The 16726-nt window shown below is 38.9% G+C and overlaps 3 protein-coding genes across 4 annotated transcripts in view; all 3 read right to left on the bottom strand.

Annotated features, from left to right (window-relative positions):
- The window catches only part of ZC3H11A (zinc finger CCCH-type containing 11A), a 37640-nt gene that overhangs the window by 19956 nt on the left and 958 nt on the right, over positions 1 to 16726 (bottom strand). For both annotated transcript variants that reach the window (XM_028129335.2, XM_054711406.1), the window contains 4 exons: positions 11688 to 11741; positions 10281 to 10340; positions 9726 to 9923; positions 8590 to 8709 (listed from right to left, as the gene is read on the bottom strand). In XM_028129335.2, coding sequence (XP_027985136.1) covers positions 8590 to 8709; positions 9726 to 9779 — 174 coding nt within the window. In that variant the 5' untranslated portion in view covers positions 9780 to 9923; positions 10281 to 10340; positions 11688 to 11741. The remainder of the gene's footprint in view (positions 1 to 8589; positions 8710 to 9725; positions 9924 to 10280; positions 10341 to 11687; positions 11742 to 16726) is intronic.
- LOC129147854 (uncharacterized) lies at positions 10621 to 11489 on the bottom strand. Its single transcript, XM_054711407.1, has one exon. The coding sequence runs from the start codon at positions 11211 to 11213 to the stop codon at positions 11115 to 11117; it is 99 nt and encodes a 32-aa protein (XP_054567382.1). The 5' UTR covers positions 11214 to 11489; the 3' UTR covers positions 10621 to 11114.
- On the bottom strand, positions 11733 to 16267 carry ZBED6 (zinc finger BED-type containing 6). Its single transcript, XM_008154224.3, has one exon. It carries the CDS (start codon positions 15824 to 15826, stop codon positions 12884 to 12886), a length of 2943 nt encoding a protein of 980 aa, XP_008152446.1. The 5' UTR covers positions 15827 to 16267; the 3' UTR covers positions 11733 to 12883.

Below are 16726 nucleotides of genomic sequence, written 5' to 3' on the forward strand. Positions count from 1 at the left end.
AGAAACAGATCACAAATGAAAGAAATGGAGGAAAGCAAACGGCTGGATATAGAGTTCAAAACCACGGTTATGAGGTTTTTAAAAATTTTCTAGAAAAGGCCAATAAATTTAGCAAGACCCCTAAGGATATGAAAAAGGACCAACTAGAAATTAAGCATACACTGACTGAAATAAAAAATATTATACAGAGATCTAACAGCAGACTAGAGGATCGCAAGAATCAAGTCAAAGATTTGAAATACAAAGAAGCAAAAAGCACCCAACCAGAAAAGCAAAAAGCAAAAAGAATCCAAAAATATGAAGATAGCGTAAGGAGCCTTTGGGACAACTTCAAGTGTACCAACATCAAAATTATGGGGGTGCCAGAAGAAGAGAGAGAGCAAGATACTAAAAACCTATTTGAAGAAATAATGACCAAAAACTTCCCCCATCTGGTGAAAGAAATAGACTTACAAGTCCTGGAAGCGCAGGAATTCCAAACAAAAGGAATCCAAAGAGGACCACACCAAGACACATCATAATTAAAATGCCAAGAGCAAAAGACAAAGAGGGAATATTAACCCTTTGCACTCGCTTGCTTTTTTCTCGATTCCTTTATTCTTCTCGGGATTTAATTTTTTAAATACCCCAGATTTTACAAAGCGCGGCAGTAGAATAAAAAACTGGAGTTTCTTTTCATACAAACTTACTTATTTGGATTTTTTTTATATTTCAAATTATTGATACATTCAAAGAGTATAAAGAGCTGCTACCGATGCTAACCGTGTCGAGTCACACTTAACATCCGAGTGCAAAAGGTTAAAAGCAGCAAGAGAAAAACAATTAGTTACCTTCAAGGGAACACCCATATGACTGTCAGCTGATTTCTCAACAGAAACTATGCAGGCCAGATGGGAGTGGCAAGAAATAGCCAAAGTGATGAATAGCAAGAACCTACAACCAAGATTACTCTACCCAGCAAAGCTATCATTCAGAATTGAAGGTCAGATAAAGACCTTCACAGATAAGAAAAAGCTAAAGGAGTTCATCACCGCCAAACCAATATTATATGAAATGCTGAAAGGTATTCTTTAAGAAGAGGAAGAAGAAAAAGGTAAAGATAAAAATTATGAACAAAAATACATATCTATCAACAAGTGAATACCTTTCACTTGTTGATAGATATGTATTGTTGTGAATACCTTTCACTTGTTGATAGAAAATCTGATGAACAGAATAAACTGGTGAATATAATAGAATCAGGGGCATAGAAAGGGAGTGGACTGACAATTCTTGGGGGAAAGGGGTGTGGGGGATGCGGGAAGAGACTAGACAAAAATCGTACACCTATGGATGAGGACAGTGGGGGGGGGGTAAGGGCAGAGGGTGGGGTGGGAACCGGGTGGAGGGGAGCTATGGGGGAAAAAAGAGGAACAATTTTAATAATCTGAACAATATTTATTAAATTTAAAAAATGTAAATGTGTAGATGCACACTTTAAAAAAAAAAGGTTACTTCATATAATTCTGTACATTTTTCATTTAGCAACACATTCTCCACAGTAACATTCTCCAACATGATTACTCCTTTAAGTTTGTTTTTTTAAAAAAATATATTTTATTGATTTTCCACAGAGAGGAAGGGAGAGGGATAGAGCTAGAAACATCGATGAGAGAGAAACATCAATCAGCTGCCTCCTGCACACCCCCCACCGGGGATGTGCCCACAACCAATGTACATGCCCTTGACCGGAATCGAACCTGGGACCCTTCAGTCCGCAGACCGACGCTCTATCCACTGAGCCAAACCAGTTTCAGCATTCCTTTAAGTTTTAATAGGTAACACAGCACATAGACCAAAAGTATACAGAGTCAGGTTCCTACAAGCTTCTGGTCACAATATTTTTATCAACTGATCGATACATAATCTTGTTTTATGTGTATTTGTGTTTAAAGTCACCTTACTTAATATGTATTGTTGCCCAGCTGGCATGGCAGAGTGGTTGAACATTGACCTATGAATCAGATCATGGCTCGATTCCCGGACAGGGTACATGCCTTGGTTGCAGGCTGATCCCCAGTGTGGGACGTGCAGGAGGCAGGCGATCAATGATTCTCTCTCACTATTGATGTTTCTGTCTCTCCCTTCCTCTCTGAAATCAATTTAAAAATATAAAAAAAAACATATTGTTGATTCACTAATATTGAACTCAAGGCCAACACACTATAAGTCACACTTGAATGAAGCTTTATCTATTACATGTATTTTCTTTCCTGTGCTTAGAAACATTACACAAGACGGAAGCACTACTCTTGGGGCCATTTCAAATTGGAAAATCACCAACAAGAGGGGGAGGGGCACTAAAATAGGCCACAAAAAGTACACTTGTTTACACTATGAGAGCTGAAACAAGAAAGCAGAGCATCGCTTTGTTTGATCTCAGCTGGAAATGAGGTGCCTCAAGAGACTCAATTTTTAGTGACCTGCACATGTCTGAATGCCAATCAAAGCAAGTATTACTTCAGAGGTTACAAATAAATTTTAGTGAGTAGACAAATCTGCAAATATGAAACCCATGAATAATAAAAATTGACTGTATACAGAAGGGGTTACAGTAAAATGGCCCTTTCTCAATCCTGTCCCCACCCCAACAGCCATTGTAAAGTTTCTCTTTTATACTTTGATTTTTAAAATTCATATACAAAATACAAATTATTTTCCCTCTCTTTTTTTTTTTTTTACAAATGGTAGCAATTTACACACCTTATTCTGATCCCTTTTCACCAATAATATATCCTGATCTTTCTGTGTCAATTTAAATAGTTTCCCTTTAAAAATTTTTTGTTTACAGTTGCCTAGCACACCACGGCATGAATAGAGTAAAATTTTAGTTTAAATGAAGGTTAGGTTGTTTCATACATTTTACTAATACAAATTATGCTACAAAAAGTTAATTCTGCATCTCACTTTGCACATGAGACACAGATGTAATAGTTTTGTAAGATGCAGCCAAATAAGCCTCTGTGCAGAAGAGTGGACAGAGCAGCCCTCAAACTGCTACCTTGCAAGGGTGGCCCTTGGCTGGCACTGGAAACTCGGCACTCAAAATGTGCCCTAGACCAGTGGTCGGGCAAACTCATTAGTCAACAGAGCCAAATATCAACAGTATAATGATTGAAATTTCTTTTGAGAGCCCAATTTTTTAAACTTAAACTTCTTCTAACGCCATGTCTTTAAAATAGACTCGCCCAGGGCGTGGTATTTTGTGCAAGAGCCACACTCATGGGGCCAAAGAGTCGCATGTGGCTCACGAGCCGCAGTTTGACGACCACGGCCCTAGACTGTTTGTGCAAATACAGTTTACACTGAACATCTCCAATCCTTCTGGGAGTCTGGAGTTTGGTATGTATTTGGTAGAGGGTGCCTAAGCAACCTGCCCCAATAAAAACTTTGGGTCTCTCATGGGCTTCCCTGGGCAGAAACATCACATATATACTGGTGCATTTCCATGGCTAGAGGAATCGTTCGCTCTGCGTGACCTCTCATAGGAGGGAGATCATAAGAGAAGCCCACACATGGATTCCTCCAGACCAAGCATGTCAAACTTGGGACCGGCAGGCTGCATGTTTGACAAGCTTGCTCCAGACTCTGCCTATGTCCTTTTCTCTTACAATCAGAATATCCTTACTGTGTCACTATAATACTAGCCAAGAATACAATTAAATGCTGAGTTCCATGAGTTCTTCAAGAGAATCTCTAAATGTAGTTCTTCTTAGAGACCCTGACACTTAGAGATCTTTCCTAGGAGTTGTGCCAATTTGCAAACTATGCCAGCAGTGTTACAATATGACTTTTCAAAAGTTACCAAGTATACCTTTCTCTGAATGTTAGTGAATTCCTTGCTATTTGGAAGACAGGCAGCATAGAAGACAATTAAGAAACTATAAACCTGGGACCAAACTAGAGTAGCTATATAAGCCCAGACATCCAAACTGCATATTTAGTCTCTTCCTTCCTATACCACCCCTCAAACAATTCAGACCAAAGTCATTAGGTAAGGCTGAGAGAGGCAGGCATTCATGTGGAAAAGGGAAGGATATGTGGCCGAGAGCAAGGAGTTAGAGCTGGACTGAGGTGGAGGCTACTGGACAAGGTGGGACTGGCACAGGGTGTCAGAACCCACAAGGAATTAGTATGACATTTGCATAAGAGGATGGCCTGGCACAGTGTCGGAGCCTGAGCAGCGTGAGAAGGCGAGCAAGACTTCTGTGCAGAAGGGATCCCAATGTAGTTAAGGAGGGTGTACTTATGGAGGGTCTTCCCAGAACGAGCATCCAAGACCAACCAGCGGGAGAAAGGCAGGGTCCTCCTGAGTGGGGACCAGGTGCAGAGTTGGAGAACGAACAGGGTGAGCACCTCACAAGGGAGGGCTGTCCAACATAGTATCAGAGCCCAAGGGTGTGGAAAGGGCATCCACAGGGGTGGGGCATGGGGGTTGGGGGTGGGGGTAGAGGGCTCCAGAATAGAATGCTGAGGTCCAAGAAGGCTGAGGAAGGAGTCCTCACAGTGAAGCAGGGGGGAGACCTGCTACAGGTGTTGGCATTGACATAAGGTGAGAAAGGTGTCCCTGTGGAGAAGCAGCCTCAGGTGTGATGTCAACACCTGAAGAGAATTAAAAATGGTGGCTGAGTAAGTGGATGCTGCACGCTCCCAGGAACAAACTAGAATTACAACTAAAATACAGAAAAACTTCCTGAACAATCAACAGAAAATTCACAGGAGAGAACCCTGACACCCAAGGACTGAAAGTGGAGACCGCATAGAGACTGGTGGTGGTAGTGGTGGTGGTGGTGGGGAGGCGCAAAAGAGCTGGCTGGGCACCCACAGATGGCAACTGAAGTCCTAAAGAGATATCTCAGCTGTGGGGGGTGCCACTGAGAACTCTGGGATCTAATCCCCAAGCTGGGTCCCCCAGCAGAAAGCACCAAAACTGAAGAGGAACCCACATAACATCTGGCTGTCTACCAGGGAGTAACAGATGAAAACACAGGCACCCTCTTAAAGGGCCAATGCACAAAAATCCCTGTGGAGCCACCAACTTTGTGTTGCAGCAGAGGGAGGGTGAAATGGACTGGAGCTGTGAGAGCAGAAGCCAGGACAGGAGACTTGGGGGATAGAGCTCAGAAGGCAGACCCCCCCAAGTTTCCTGGACTGAGTCATTTCCCACATAGATATCTGCCTTGCCGGGGGTGAAGACAGTTGACACACCCTATTGGAAAACACCTTGCCCTGAAGCCACCTGAGATTAAAAATACAATTGGCCTCCAGGCAGAAGCAACTGCCTAATCCTGTTGAAGAAAACTCTCACCACACCTGAGGATGACTACATGGGAGGGCAATTCAAGTCGGAATCCTATTAGTCTGTAGCCAGAGGCATATCTGGAGGCTCTGAGCCTTTACCTGATCTAATTAGTCAGTAACAGCCTTTAATACTGTCCTGCACTGGAGATTGAGAGGTGTAGAGGATCTACCTAATACGTAGTCACAAACCCAAACAGACAGCCAAAATGAGGAGACAAAGAAACTATCTCCACCCTCCCTGGAGAAGAAACCCGGGTTCCACAAGATATGTGATCAGTGCTGGGGCCCCGCCAGCAGGCGAGGGGATCCCAAGGCAGGTGCTGGGCATGGAGGCCACGGGGGCATAGGCTACCAAGGAGACAAAACTGAACCTCACGTCACCCTGCTTGGCCCCGGAGGATGGCTGGTTAGCCAGAGACAGGTAAGATTCCTCAAGGAAGGAACAACCTAAGACAGGCACAGTCACAGAGGGGCCATCAGGAGAGAATTTGGGGATCAAGAGAGGTGGGGCACAGACCCTCACCCTCCCAATATTGCAGGGGCCTGAACCCTAGCCCCTTCTGAGGGAGGTCTCCTGCCCCCATGGCTGCTTTGTGCTTCCCATGCCCAGCTCAGATCAGGACCCAGGTGACCGACAGAGACTTGGCTGACAGCAGCTGCCCTCTCACTCCAACAAGAATTGTTTGAGATGTCTTGTACCCATGGTGTGGGGAAGTGGGTTTACGATCTCTAAATCCAGCCTACCACCAGGAATGCTCAGGACCTACTCAAGAAGGCAAATAATCCCTTCCACCAATACTTACAGGGTAAAATAAGATTGTTGTGAGAGTAATAAATTTGACAGTAAAATAGTAGTCAAGTTTTCAGGCAAATTTAAATTGGCTAGTTAAAACAAGCGAATATTCTAGAAAAATTAATTGTACTGGACAAAAAGGTGTTCCTAAAGTGTTAACTAAAATTTTTATTGGTACTTCATCTCATGATAAAATTGTGCACCATGTAATGAACCTAAAACAGTAATATTATAGTGCAAAAAATTAAAATTTAAAAGCCATCAAGACTACATTATAAAATTTTCAAAAGCCTCCTAACATTTAAACCAAAAAAGGAGGGGATAGTAGAGGAATATCATGTAAGGAAAAATATCCTGTAAGTAAATTACATCTAGAAAATTAATACTTTAGAAAATTAATTATAAGGCTAAAAGCAAGACACCCATGAAAAACACACAAGGTGACAAAACAAGCCAGAGGAAAATCTATTTGGAAGACAGGCAGCATAGAAGACTGATCTAATTAGTCAGTAACAGCCTTTAATACTGTCTCCTCAGCCGCCCAGGGCCAGCCTGAGGTGCAGGCAAGCCTCAGATGGCAGCTGCCCAGGGCCTGCTGAGGCTTGTGCTGCGAGCAGTGGCAGCAGCAGAGGTGTGATGGGGCATCGCCTTCCTGATCACCAGGTCGCCTCTTGCCCCTAAGGGCTCCTTGGACTGTGAGAGGGGGCAGGCTGCGCTGAGGGACCCCCACTCCAGTACATGAATTTTCATGCACCAGGCCTCTATTACAGTCATATTATGGTACTTTAACACCCCTCTGACTTCACTGGATACATCTTCCAGACAAAAACTTAACAAGGAAATAGAGACTCTAAAGGACACACAGGATCAGATGGACTTAACACCTGAGAGGTAGGGAAGAGACTGGAATACAATATTGGATTACATAACCAGGGGACTGATCAAATAAGTAATATTAAGGAGAATGGAAGCCACGTTTCTCCCTTTCAGAAAAGAGAGTTATAAGTATGCAAAAGTAGAAGACTATAGTGTTTGTGACTTGAAGGTATCTATGTGAACTCATGATTTTCAATACAAAAGCAGAAAGTAATAAATAATGACATAAATGTGCGTATGCATATACATTTATGTATTTCCTTCTTCTGTCCACTGTAGGCCTAGAAGCAGTAATACTCCAGGAGCAGCTCAAAGCTCATTTCCATATACTACTTTTCACTAAAAGGAACCAAAGCTCCTTGGAGATATGGTTGATTCCAAAACTAGAGGAGGAAAAAAAGTACAGGATGAGCCTAGAAAGTCTTATTTATTAAGCCAGAAAGCAAAGAGGTGTGTGAAGAATGATGGAAATATCCAAAGGACACAAAAACCAGCTTGAAGGGCTCTTACTGGCCAAATCCAGGTCTATTTGAGGATAAAATATAATAACAATGGAATACAACACATTGAATAAAATAGGAAACCAGGAATTTGCACAAAATAAATCACTGAAAAAAATGGAAAGTTTGATAAGAAATGGGATTATTACAGGTTCTCAAATTACTTTGCCATAAAACACTTAAAACAAAAAGAAAAACTTTATAGTAAAGCAATCTGGTAGATCCACTTTAATGAAATGATCAGTAACATCACCGGTAATGGGATAATTAAAATTGTATGCCACCTGCCCTGGCCAGGTGGCTCAGTTGGTTGGAGCATCATACCAGACACTAAAAGGCTGTGGGTTCAATGTCCTTAGGAGAGGATTAAAAAACCCCACTGTATGTCGCCCAATAATGGTATTCAATGAGAAGAGTATCAATTCTGATGTTCTGGCCAAAGGTACAAACACTGAAATTAGTCATGAGGAAATATCAGACTAACCCTAATTGAGGGACACTCTACAAAATAACTGACTGTAACTAAAAGTGTCAAGCAAAGACTGAACAACTGTTCTAGACTGAAGGTGACTGAAAAGTCATGACAACTATGTGCAACACTTGATTCTGGACATGCTCCTTCTGAAATCAAAAACATTATTGGTACAATGGCAAAACTTGAGTTGGATCGAGGATTAAATGAAGGTAATATATCAATGTTAATTTTCTAATTTTAAAGGTTGTATAATGGTTATATAGGAGAATGCCCTTCCTATTTGTAGGAAATATTCATGAAAACATATGATAGGGAATGTCAGTAATTTATTCCCAAATGTCTTAGAAAAAAAGTTTTATATTGTACTTGTAATTTTTCTCTTAAGTTTGAGATAGTTTGAAAATAAACAGAGATGTAAATACTCCCAATATACATACACAACCAAACTGCCTTTCAGAAAAATTATACCAATTTATACTCCGTAACATGTAGGCATTAAGTGAGCATTATGACAGAAATTTCAATGGATCATTTTAAAAAATTTAAACCACATAACATATGTCATTTCCCCATTATATTTTTTATAATACAAATTCAAAACTTACATCAATCTCCATGTGGCGAAACCTGCACACCTGTCGAAAACAGCGTCCTTCTTGCCATAATGTGCAAACAGTTTCATTTCCTAGTGCAGCTTCACAGTGACGGAACGGACAGCTGTCACCCTGACAACAAAGAGAGTAATACAGAAAAGAATTGTGAAACTTAGAGATCTCAAGTGAAATGTCCATTATAACAGTTTCCTGGCATCTAGACAAAGAGAAAACAGTAAGGAGAGACAGATAAGAAAGAAAACACCTGAGATGGGATAACAAAAACAATCAGAGATCAACAAATTTATAATTTTCTACAACCTATTTCCTGACACTACCCTTCATCTTATCTGACAACATGAATAACACAAGCTGAGTGATGACATAAGTTAAAAAAAGACAAGTGGGAGTATTAGATATTCTTTAAAAATACATTATACAGTTCATCTTCAACTGTTTCATATATCCCAACTAATGTGATCAGTTTTTGAAAAAAGGCCAGAAAGGAAGTTAATAGATGAGGATTTAAGTATAATTCTATGCTTCATCCATACTTTATAAAATGATATTATCCAAATACTACTATTGTGCAAAGTGCTATATGAGATCAGGGCTTTGCTCAAAACTGTTAATTTTAAACAAAGCACCAAGATGACTAAAGAAAAGTTTTTGTAATAACATGTACATTTACAGAATTAAGTCATAAAGAACAACAGAAAATAGCACATTGATCTAAATGGAGCTGCAGTACAACCAAACAGAAAACAAGGAAGTTTTGATGAAAAACAGAAAAGCTACAAAAGCATATTTAGATGGCTTCAGTATTCAGCAGGAAATCTGAAAGTGAATTGAACTCACAGCAGTTTCTAGAAGTACAATACAACCCACAGCAAATAAAATTCAAGTTGGTAAGCCACAGGCCAAAGTGCTCCTAATTCCAAAGGCACCCTAAACAAGTTAATTATAGGTAAGAGACCTTTACACTTTTGTAGAACATGAAGAACATAAAAACGAAGAGGAAACATGAAGAACAAATTCACCTAGGAATGCTATCCTTTACTAAAAAGCTGACAGCAGATAATAAACAGCGCAGAAAACAAAACATGGAAACAGCTTAGTGTACTGAAAATAATTTCTCCAATTCTTACTTTGGTACATGTAGAATAGAAAAAAAAATAGCAGTCTTCTCCTTGATTAGGCATGCTGGGTAGATCCTGAGATCAGAAATGGCTTCTTGAAAACAAGCCACTGCTTCCTCAGGGTGAGGACCAGCTTCAAGTCCTCTTGAAATGGATTTAATCTTCCAAAAGACAACTCAATCACAGAAATCGCCTTTAAATGTAATGCTAAAATGAGGAAACAATGAATTAGAATATTTCAGGTAAAATCTTCCAAGTCCCTCCTCCAAATCATCTAATGAAACCACAGTGTTAAAACAAAATTTTAATAGTATTTACCTATACAGATGGAATTACAGGGAGATTTCACCTTGGCTATAATGTTCTTACCTTTTCTTTTAATGTGCACATATTATCAAAAAAGGGGACGAGGGTGCCTTTTTTCCCAAACCAAAAGCTTATAAGCAATTACAAGAAAAAAAATGTTTTGATGATGGTTCATTTCTTACTGACACAGGAAAATTATGCCTTAAATTACAAAAGTGTTTATTCCTTTAAGGAGAAAAAACCAATTTCCACACTTACATTAGCTGGTTGCTCTCAACAGGAACATCTGTGTCTTCACTGAGTTCCAATCTATCACGCCTGTAGGTCGAACCAACACTCAATCCATGAATTAATAATAATGAGGCAGAAAAAAAATTTCCTCCTCACATTGCCAAGGAAACCTCTCAGCCACAATTCAAACACAGGATGTGTTTTTAAAACATTTCCCAACTATTGGGAGATTAAGTCCATTCGAACAACCTTTGTCAGACTGGAGACAGCTATGGCTAGTTATCTCCTCAAAATAAAAACAAAAACAAAAAAACAAACAAAAAAGTTCATTTAAAGATGAACTTGAAATTCAAAGGATTATTTTTTAAAAAATCCATCTTCCATAGTCGAACAATATAATTTAAAAAGAAAAAAAGAAAGAGAAAAATAAAAAGAACACCAAAATTCAATAAGATCCAATTTCTGGTCTTCAAGATTTCTTCACCTATTAAGAAAAAAACAGAAACCTTCCCCCATCTTTATTATCTGTATAATAAAAGCACACTTGTATGTAAAAATATAGTGTTTTATGTACATAATATACATATATACTAACTGGCTTATACACACATACACACACACACATACACACAAATGTGTAGAAATAAAACATTTGGGTAAGTTTTCCCTTTTAAAATACACTACAAAAGCCTTTAGATTTGGATTCATTATAAAAGTAGTGAACTTACTCTTATACCAAAGTATCATGAAGTATGTTACACAAAATTTTGCCCAGCCGGCAAAATCAAGATGAAGGGAAATCTTTACACATATATCAATGTGTATAATATGGATGCATGTATATCATAATCTTTTTCATCTTCAGGGAGTGTTTAACCAAAAAAGATAGAAACGTATAGTTATAGAGTAACTACAGAGTGGTGCAGCAAGCTGTAGAAGGCAGAGCAGCATTATAGCCATACTGAGCTGGCACTGTCAAAATACAAAAAGCTTCTATTAAGGGAAGATTGTTTTTCTTTTATAGCAACCAGTGTCAACTGGCATGAAATTCAATATTGGCCCTGCAAAGGCTTGCTTATGCAGCCTAATTTCAAATTCTTTACTACTGATGGCTACAACTAAAGACGTTGCAATTATCCATTTACTCTAGTTAATAAAAGGGTAAACTTTTGAAGTTGAAATTTCATTCCACAATGGTACATTTACCATTTAAGAATTAAAAGAAAAAAGGCCAAAAAAAAAAAAAAAAACCACCAAAAAAACGATTTGATACATAGAAATGAATTCTAAATTTTGAAACCAGCCCAGTAACAAAGCAATTTTGATTCTCATGTAATAGATACTACATTATTTCTAGGCTAAATCTTGCCAAATACTATCCAAGACAAAACTAAAATAAAAACTTAAAAAAAAAAGTGGACACCTTTTACTCACACTTAATACTAGTCAATTTTCCAGGAAATTTTTGGGCAGGGAATATCCCCAAATCTAAAATGAAAAAAAGGAAAAATTGGGATCTTACATTAGTTATTCAGTCTGAAAATTTTAATAGACTTTTATTAAAAGTCATCATTTTCTGGCCTCCCAATCAATCATAGAAACATAGAGTGGAAAGGAACCTTAAAAATCACTGAGATTCATTCTCGCATTTTACCAGTGAGGAAATGATTCCTAACACATGAAAATATTGATTGCTTATTTTTAGTTAAGAATTGAGGCCAAAACAATTTCGTAGCTAAGAATACGTAGTTATGAAGAATTCAGTATATATTAAAAAGTATTTAAGATCACTTAATATCAGAAAAACATTCTTTGGAAAATGGATACTAGGATTGTCAAAGTATGCTCATGTATGGGGCTTAAATTTTAATTCCCATGCAATCTTTTTAAATTTTATAAAACTTTTACTATGTCATTTACCCATAATTAGGCAAAAGTACCTATGCAATCTTAGTTTTTACACTATTTTAAAAAGGTTAAAAAAGGTAATTCAAAGATTAAAAGTAATTTTTCCTAACTGTAATGTTTCCCTTTTATATAGATCCAATCCTATAAAGGGTAAACTCAGTAAGCTGAAATTATAAAGCTGACCAGTATGAGGAGGCAATTAGAAATTTCCAAATATAAAACAATTTTGTGAGTTTTGTTTTTGCCAAGCTTTAAGTATGACTCAGGGTTTTAAAAGAAATAGAAAAATGGGGGTGAGGGGGAGGAATACCAGCTTAGTATGTTTTTGTTTTTTTTCCAATATCATTGGTTTTAGAGTAATCAAACTTTTCATGTTGGGAGAGATTTTTGTTCAAAACCAATTACTAGTTCAATTTACCAGTAAGAAATAGCACAAGGCCTTTCAATGCTGCACTATATTTTTTAAATTAAAAAATATATTTCTCTTAACTGCTATAAACAAAATTTCATGTGACAGCCACATTGAGTTAGTACTGTGAAATCATTAAAGTTAATCTTCACTTTGCCAACGTTACCTCTGAGGAATTTTCAGTCCTTTTTGTGTTTTCAGGTTTCCCCAGATTCATGTATAAAGAATAATTAGTTAACAATATGTAACAACTATAGCAATTAGAATACATAACAAAGCAAGAAGTTGCCCATTTTAAACGGAGAAAGGAAAATTAAGATAATATTTCTTTTTCATTGCTTTGAACAACTTCATTTTCAGGATCCCAGCTCAGAACCAATGTAGAATAATCATATTTAACATTTTTCAAGTTCATTTTCAGAAACATCAGCTGTTCCATATTGTCAAAGTCCAGGCTCATGGTCTGCTTTGGATGAAAGTGGCTATTTGCAGTAAAGATACATTCAGATTGCCAACTACACATAGGGCAGCTTAGATACTGAATGGCAACTTGGGTCAAAGCCGGCCATACGCTCACCTTCCTCTGCCAGTAAATCAAAGGGTCATCACCTCCTGAGATCTCTGAATACTTTTCTTTGAAGTATTCATCCACTACTGCTACAGCAGACGGAAACATGAAGCTTTTGCCACCAATGCCAACATTATCTGCAGCTGAACTATCAAGAGACCCTGAACTGGAGGTGCCTTCTCTTGTAGATGAAGTAAATGAGTCCGTTTGTACTATAGCTGAAGGACCAGAAGCTTCTGAAGTTGCAATATGGCAGACCTCTGGTGAAGATTCCATATAATTACAAACCTCTTCTGCAAGGATCTGCTTATACATTTCTAAATCAGCACCTTGAGGGAAAAAGTCTTCCAAACTATTTTTAAAGCAAGGATCTAACAAAGCAGCCAAGATACAGGGCTTAGATTTGAGCATGGCACTTAGTAGGGTGTCAGTTTCAAGTTTCAGAGATAAACTGTCCACCAGATTGAGGGCCTGTGTAATACCTCTGACTTGAAAATCTTCTCTGAGTTTCTGCAGGGAAAAGAGTAGATGATGGACTGTTGGTAGCACCTGATTCAATCCTGTGGTCTTCACACTAATTTTCTGGGTGGCCTCTTCAAACGGTTTAAGAATATCACAAACGTAAGTCATTAGGGTCCACTGAAGGGAGGTGAGTACAACGCCACTGGCTCTACCAAGACTGTGGTGAACTGAATAGCAATGCTCCAGGAGCCATTTTAACATGTAAAAGGTAGAAATCCAATGGCCAGTTTCATCCTGCTTCAAATTCTTCCACGGAAGTTGGCGATCATTTTGGAACTCTTGCAGTATCTGACGAGCCTTGACTGAATGACTAAAATGATGACAGGTTTTCCTAGCAGCCACTAACATGTTCTCAATGCTTTTGTGCTCACAGAAAAAATCCTGAATGACTATATTTAAACAATGCAGGAAGCATGGCACGTGGGTAAAACCACCATCCTTGATTGCATGTACCACATTAGAGGAATTGTCAGAAACAATGAAGCTGGGAATGAGGAAATTAGGAGAAAGCCACAGACCAATCTGGTCATTTAATTCTTGTAAAATGTTGGTTACCAAACAGTCTTTGGCCAAACCTGTTACACAAAGCACTGCCCATTTTCTAAAATTGGGGATCCAGCCATTATTGGAAGAAGGTACAGTGTCCAAGGAGACCCAGTGTACAGTCACAATAAAATAATCAGTGGATGGGTCATGAGTCCATATGTCCACAGTCAGGTGGATCTTTTGGCTTTGAACATTCTCCAAAGTTAAGAAAATTTTTTCTCTGACCCAATCATATAACTGAGGTACAGCCTTAGTGAAGAAGTAAGTCTCAGAAGGTAACCTATAATCAGGGGCCACAATCTGCATGAACCTCTGAAAGGCTGGGGTTGAGAAGTAGCTGTAAGGATGCATATCTTCCACAATCATTTGAATAATCGCCTGACTTATTTGACTGGAGACTGAATTTCCACAATAGGTTGTTTCTCTCTCATGGGCATGCATCAGAGTATCTTGCTCTGCAACAGGAATAGGACTCTCAGATATCCTATTTTCAATCTCTAACACAGGAGGTTCATCTGAATCAGAGTCACTAAGGTCCTCAGCTGTTAAATCTTGGCTGCCGGTAGACTTCTCTCCATGCGAAGTATCACTCAAGAGATTTCTCTCTGTCTCAGTCTCATCTAATCCATTTCCAACCGCACCACTGTCTTTGTTGGCAACAGCCCAATGGATGGGATGTGTGGCCTGCAGGTGTCGTTGAAGTGTTGAAGTTCCTAAGTGAGAACCTGGCCTACCTCGGCTCACACTTCTTTTACATATATTACACACAGCTCTTGAGATGTGCTGAGGATCAGTATAAAAAAAATTCCAAACTGCAGATGTCTTGGCTCTCGTTCCAGGAATTAAGGCATGCTTGACAATGTTACTTTTGATGAGAAATCTCCCCCTTTCTGCCCTCAGGGCATCAGATACTGATTTATCCCGTTTCTTACCCATTCTATTATCGTTTAATGGATCAGTAGGAATATATTCAAAGCTTCCATTGCTTCCAGCAGAAGAGGGAGATAAAGGTACATCCAAAGTAAAGTCCTCCTCCCCACTAGTGACTCCAAATTTGTTGGCCCTTGTCCAGTGAGGTGAATGCCTTGCCTGCAGATGTCTTTGAAGAGTAGATGTCCCAAGATGGCTGCCTGGTTTACCCCTGCTAACACTTTTTTCACAGAGGTTACAAATAGCCCGCCAGGTATACTGGGGGTCAACATGAAAGAAGTGCCATACAATGGAGGTCTTGGCTCTAGTACTAGGTAGGTAAATCTGTTTTTCTATATTGCTCTCAAAAAGACTTTCTTCATCCTGCTCAGGAGTACTGGAAGCTAACAAAGCAGGGGCATCTGCAACAGGCCTCCCAGACCCCAAATCCTTACTAAATTTTTTTACAAGGATCAGTTTCTTTCGTCGCCTTTTCCCCTTTATTCGCAAGCCCTTCTTTCTTTTCTTTTTAGCAGGCAATTTTGCCTCTTTATCCATTCCTTCTGCCACCATCTTTCTCTCTACCACATCTTCTTTATCTGTATTAGAATTAATAGGAACACATCCCAGAATTCCAGCACTACTAAAAGTGCTGCATCTTCCGCCAGGAGAGAGTGAGGAAACTGGTACACTTAGGGTACATACATTCATTCTCTTTATGCCTCCAAAATTCGTACCAGAATCTGTTGGTGGGTTTATTACTCAAGAAATACAGCTGTTCCTCTCTACTTGCATTACCTGTTCTCCAATTTCTATGGGGAATCAAATTCCCTTTGGACCAATGACTTCCAAGCCAGGTTATTTTTGGAGGAAAAGTGACAGTAATGGAGAACATTCCCAAACTCTTTCTCAGAGGGCTTTAAGATCCCTTCCAGCTTTCTGAGTTCTGAATTCAAATTGTCCAATCCACTCATGTTACAGAAAAAAGAACTGAGGCCCACTTTCCCCGAGTCATAAAGTTGGTCAGCAGCAGCTAGAAGCCAGGTTTTCCAAGTCCCAGGCCCATGTTCTTTCTGCTTCATCAAGAACTCTATCTGCTGGAAATGCCTTCACCTTTAAAAATGTGTTTTTATGAAGCTTCACAACAGCAACATCAATTTCCATTAATCCTGAAATTAATTATTTTCAGGAAGTTTCATTTAAACAAAAACATAGTGCATCATTCAACATTGACATTTAGGACTGATTTGTCAATACAACCCAAAAAGTCAATTCTGAAATGCTAAATCAGACTCCACATACTGGTCATTAACAACAAATGCTAGTTGACCCCTCTCAGCTCTAATTGAAAGTAATACAATTTTTAAAAACGTGGGTGTCTAAAATAAAATGCTTTGTGGGTAAAATTAAAAATCAAGGTCACAAGATGTATTTTCAATTTACTCTCAATTATTTACAATTAATCCAAGTTTAGTTTTCAGACACTTTTAAGACTGCAGAAGCTTTCTGGCCTGTAAATGAGTAACTCATAAATTGGACCCTACATGAGCAACAAAAACCAAAATGAGCTTTAAACTACTTCCATTCCTTCTCGGTTGATCCCTCCCTTTC

The sequence above is a fragment of the Eptesicus fuscus genome, chromosome 22 (genome assembly GCF_027574615.1).
Source record: "Eptesicus fuscus isolate TK198812 chromosome 22, DD_ASM_mEF_20220401, whole genome shotgun sequence".
NCBI lineage: Eukaryota > Metazoa > Chordata > Mammalia > Chiroptera > Vespertilionidae > Eptesicus > Eptesicus fuscus.

Coding starts and splice junctions, on each gene's coding strand:
- LOC129147854 (XM_054711407.1), bottom strand. CDS start 11,213: ATGGCTATAATGCTGCTCTGCCTTCTACAGCTTGCTGCACCACTCTGT.
- ZBED6 (XM_008154224.3), bottom strand. CDS start 15,826: ATGAATGTATGTACCCTAAGTGTACCAGTTTCCTCACTCTCTCCTGGC.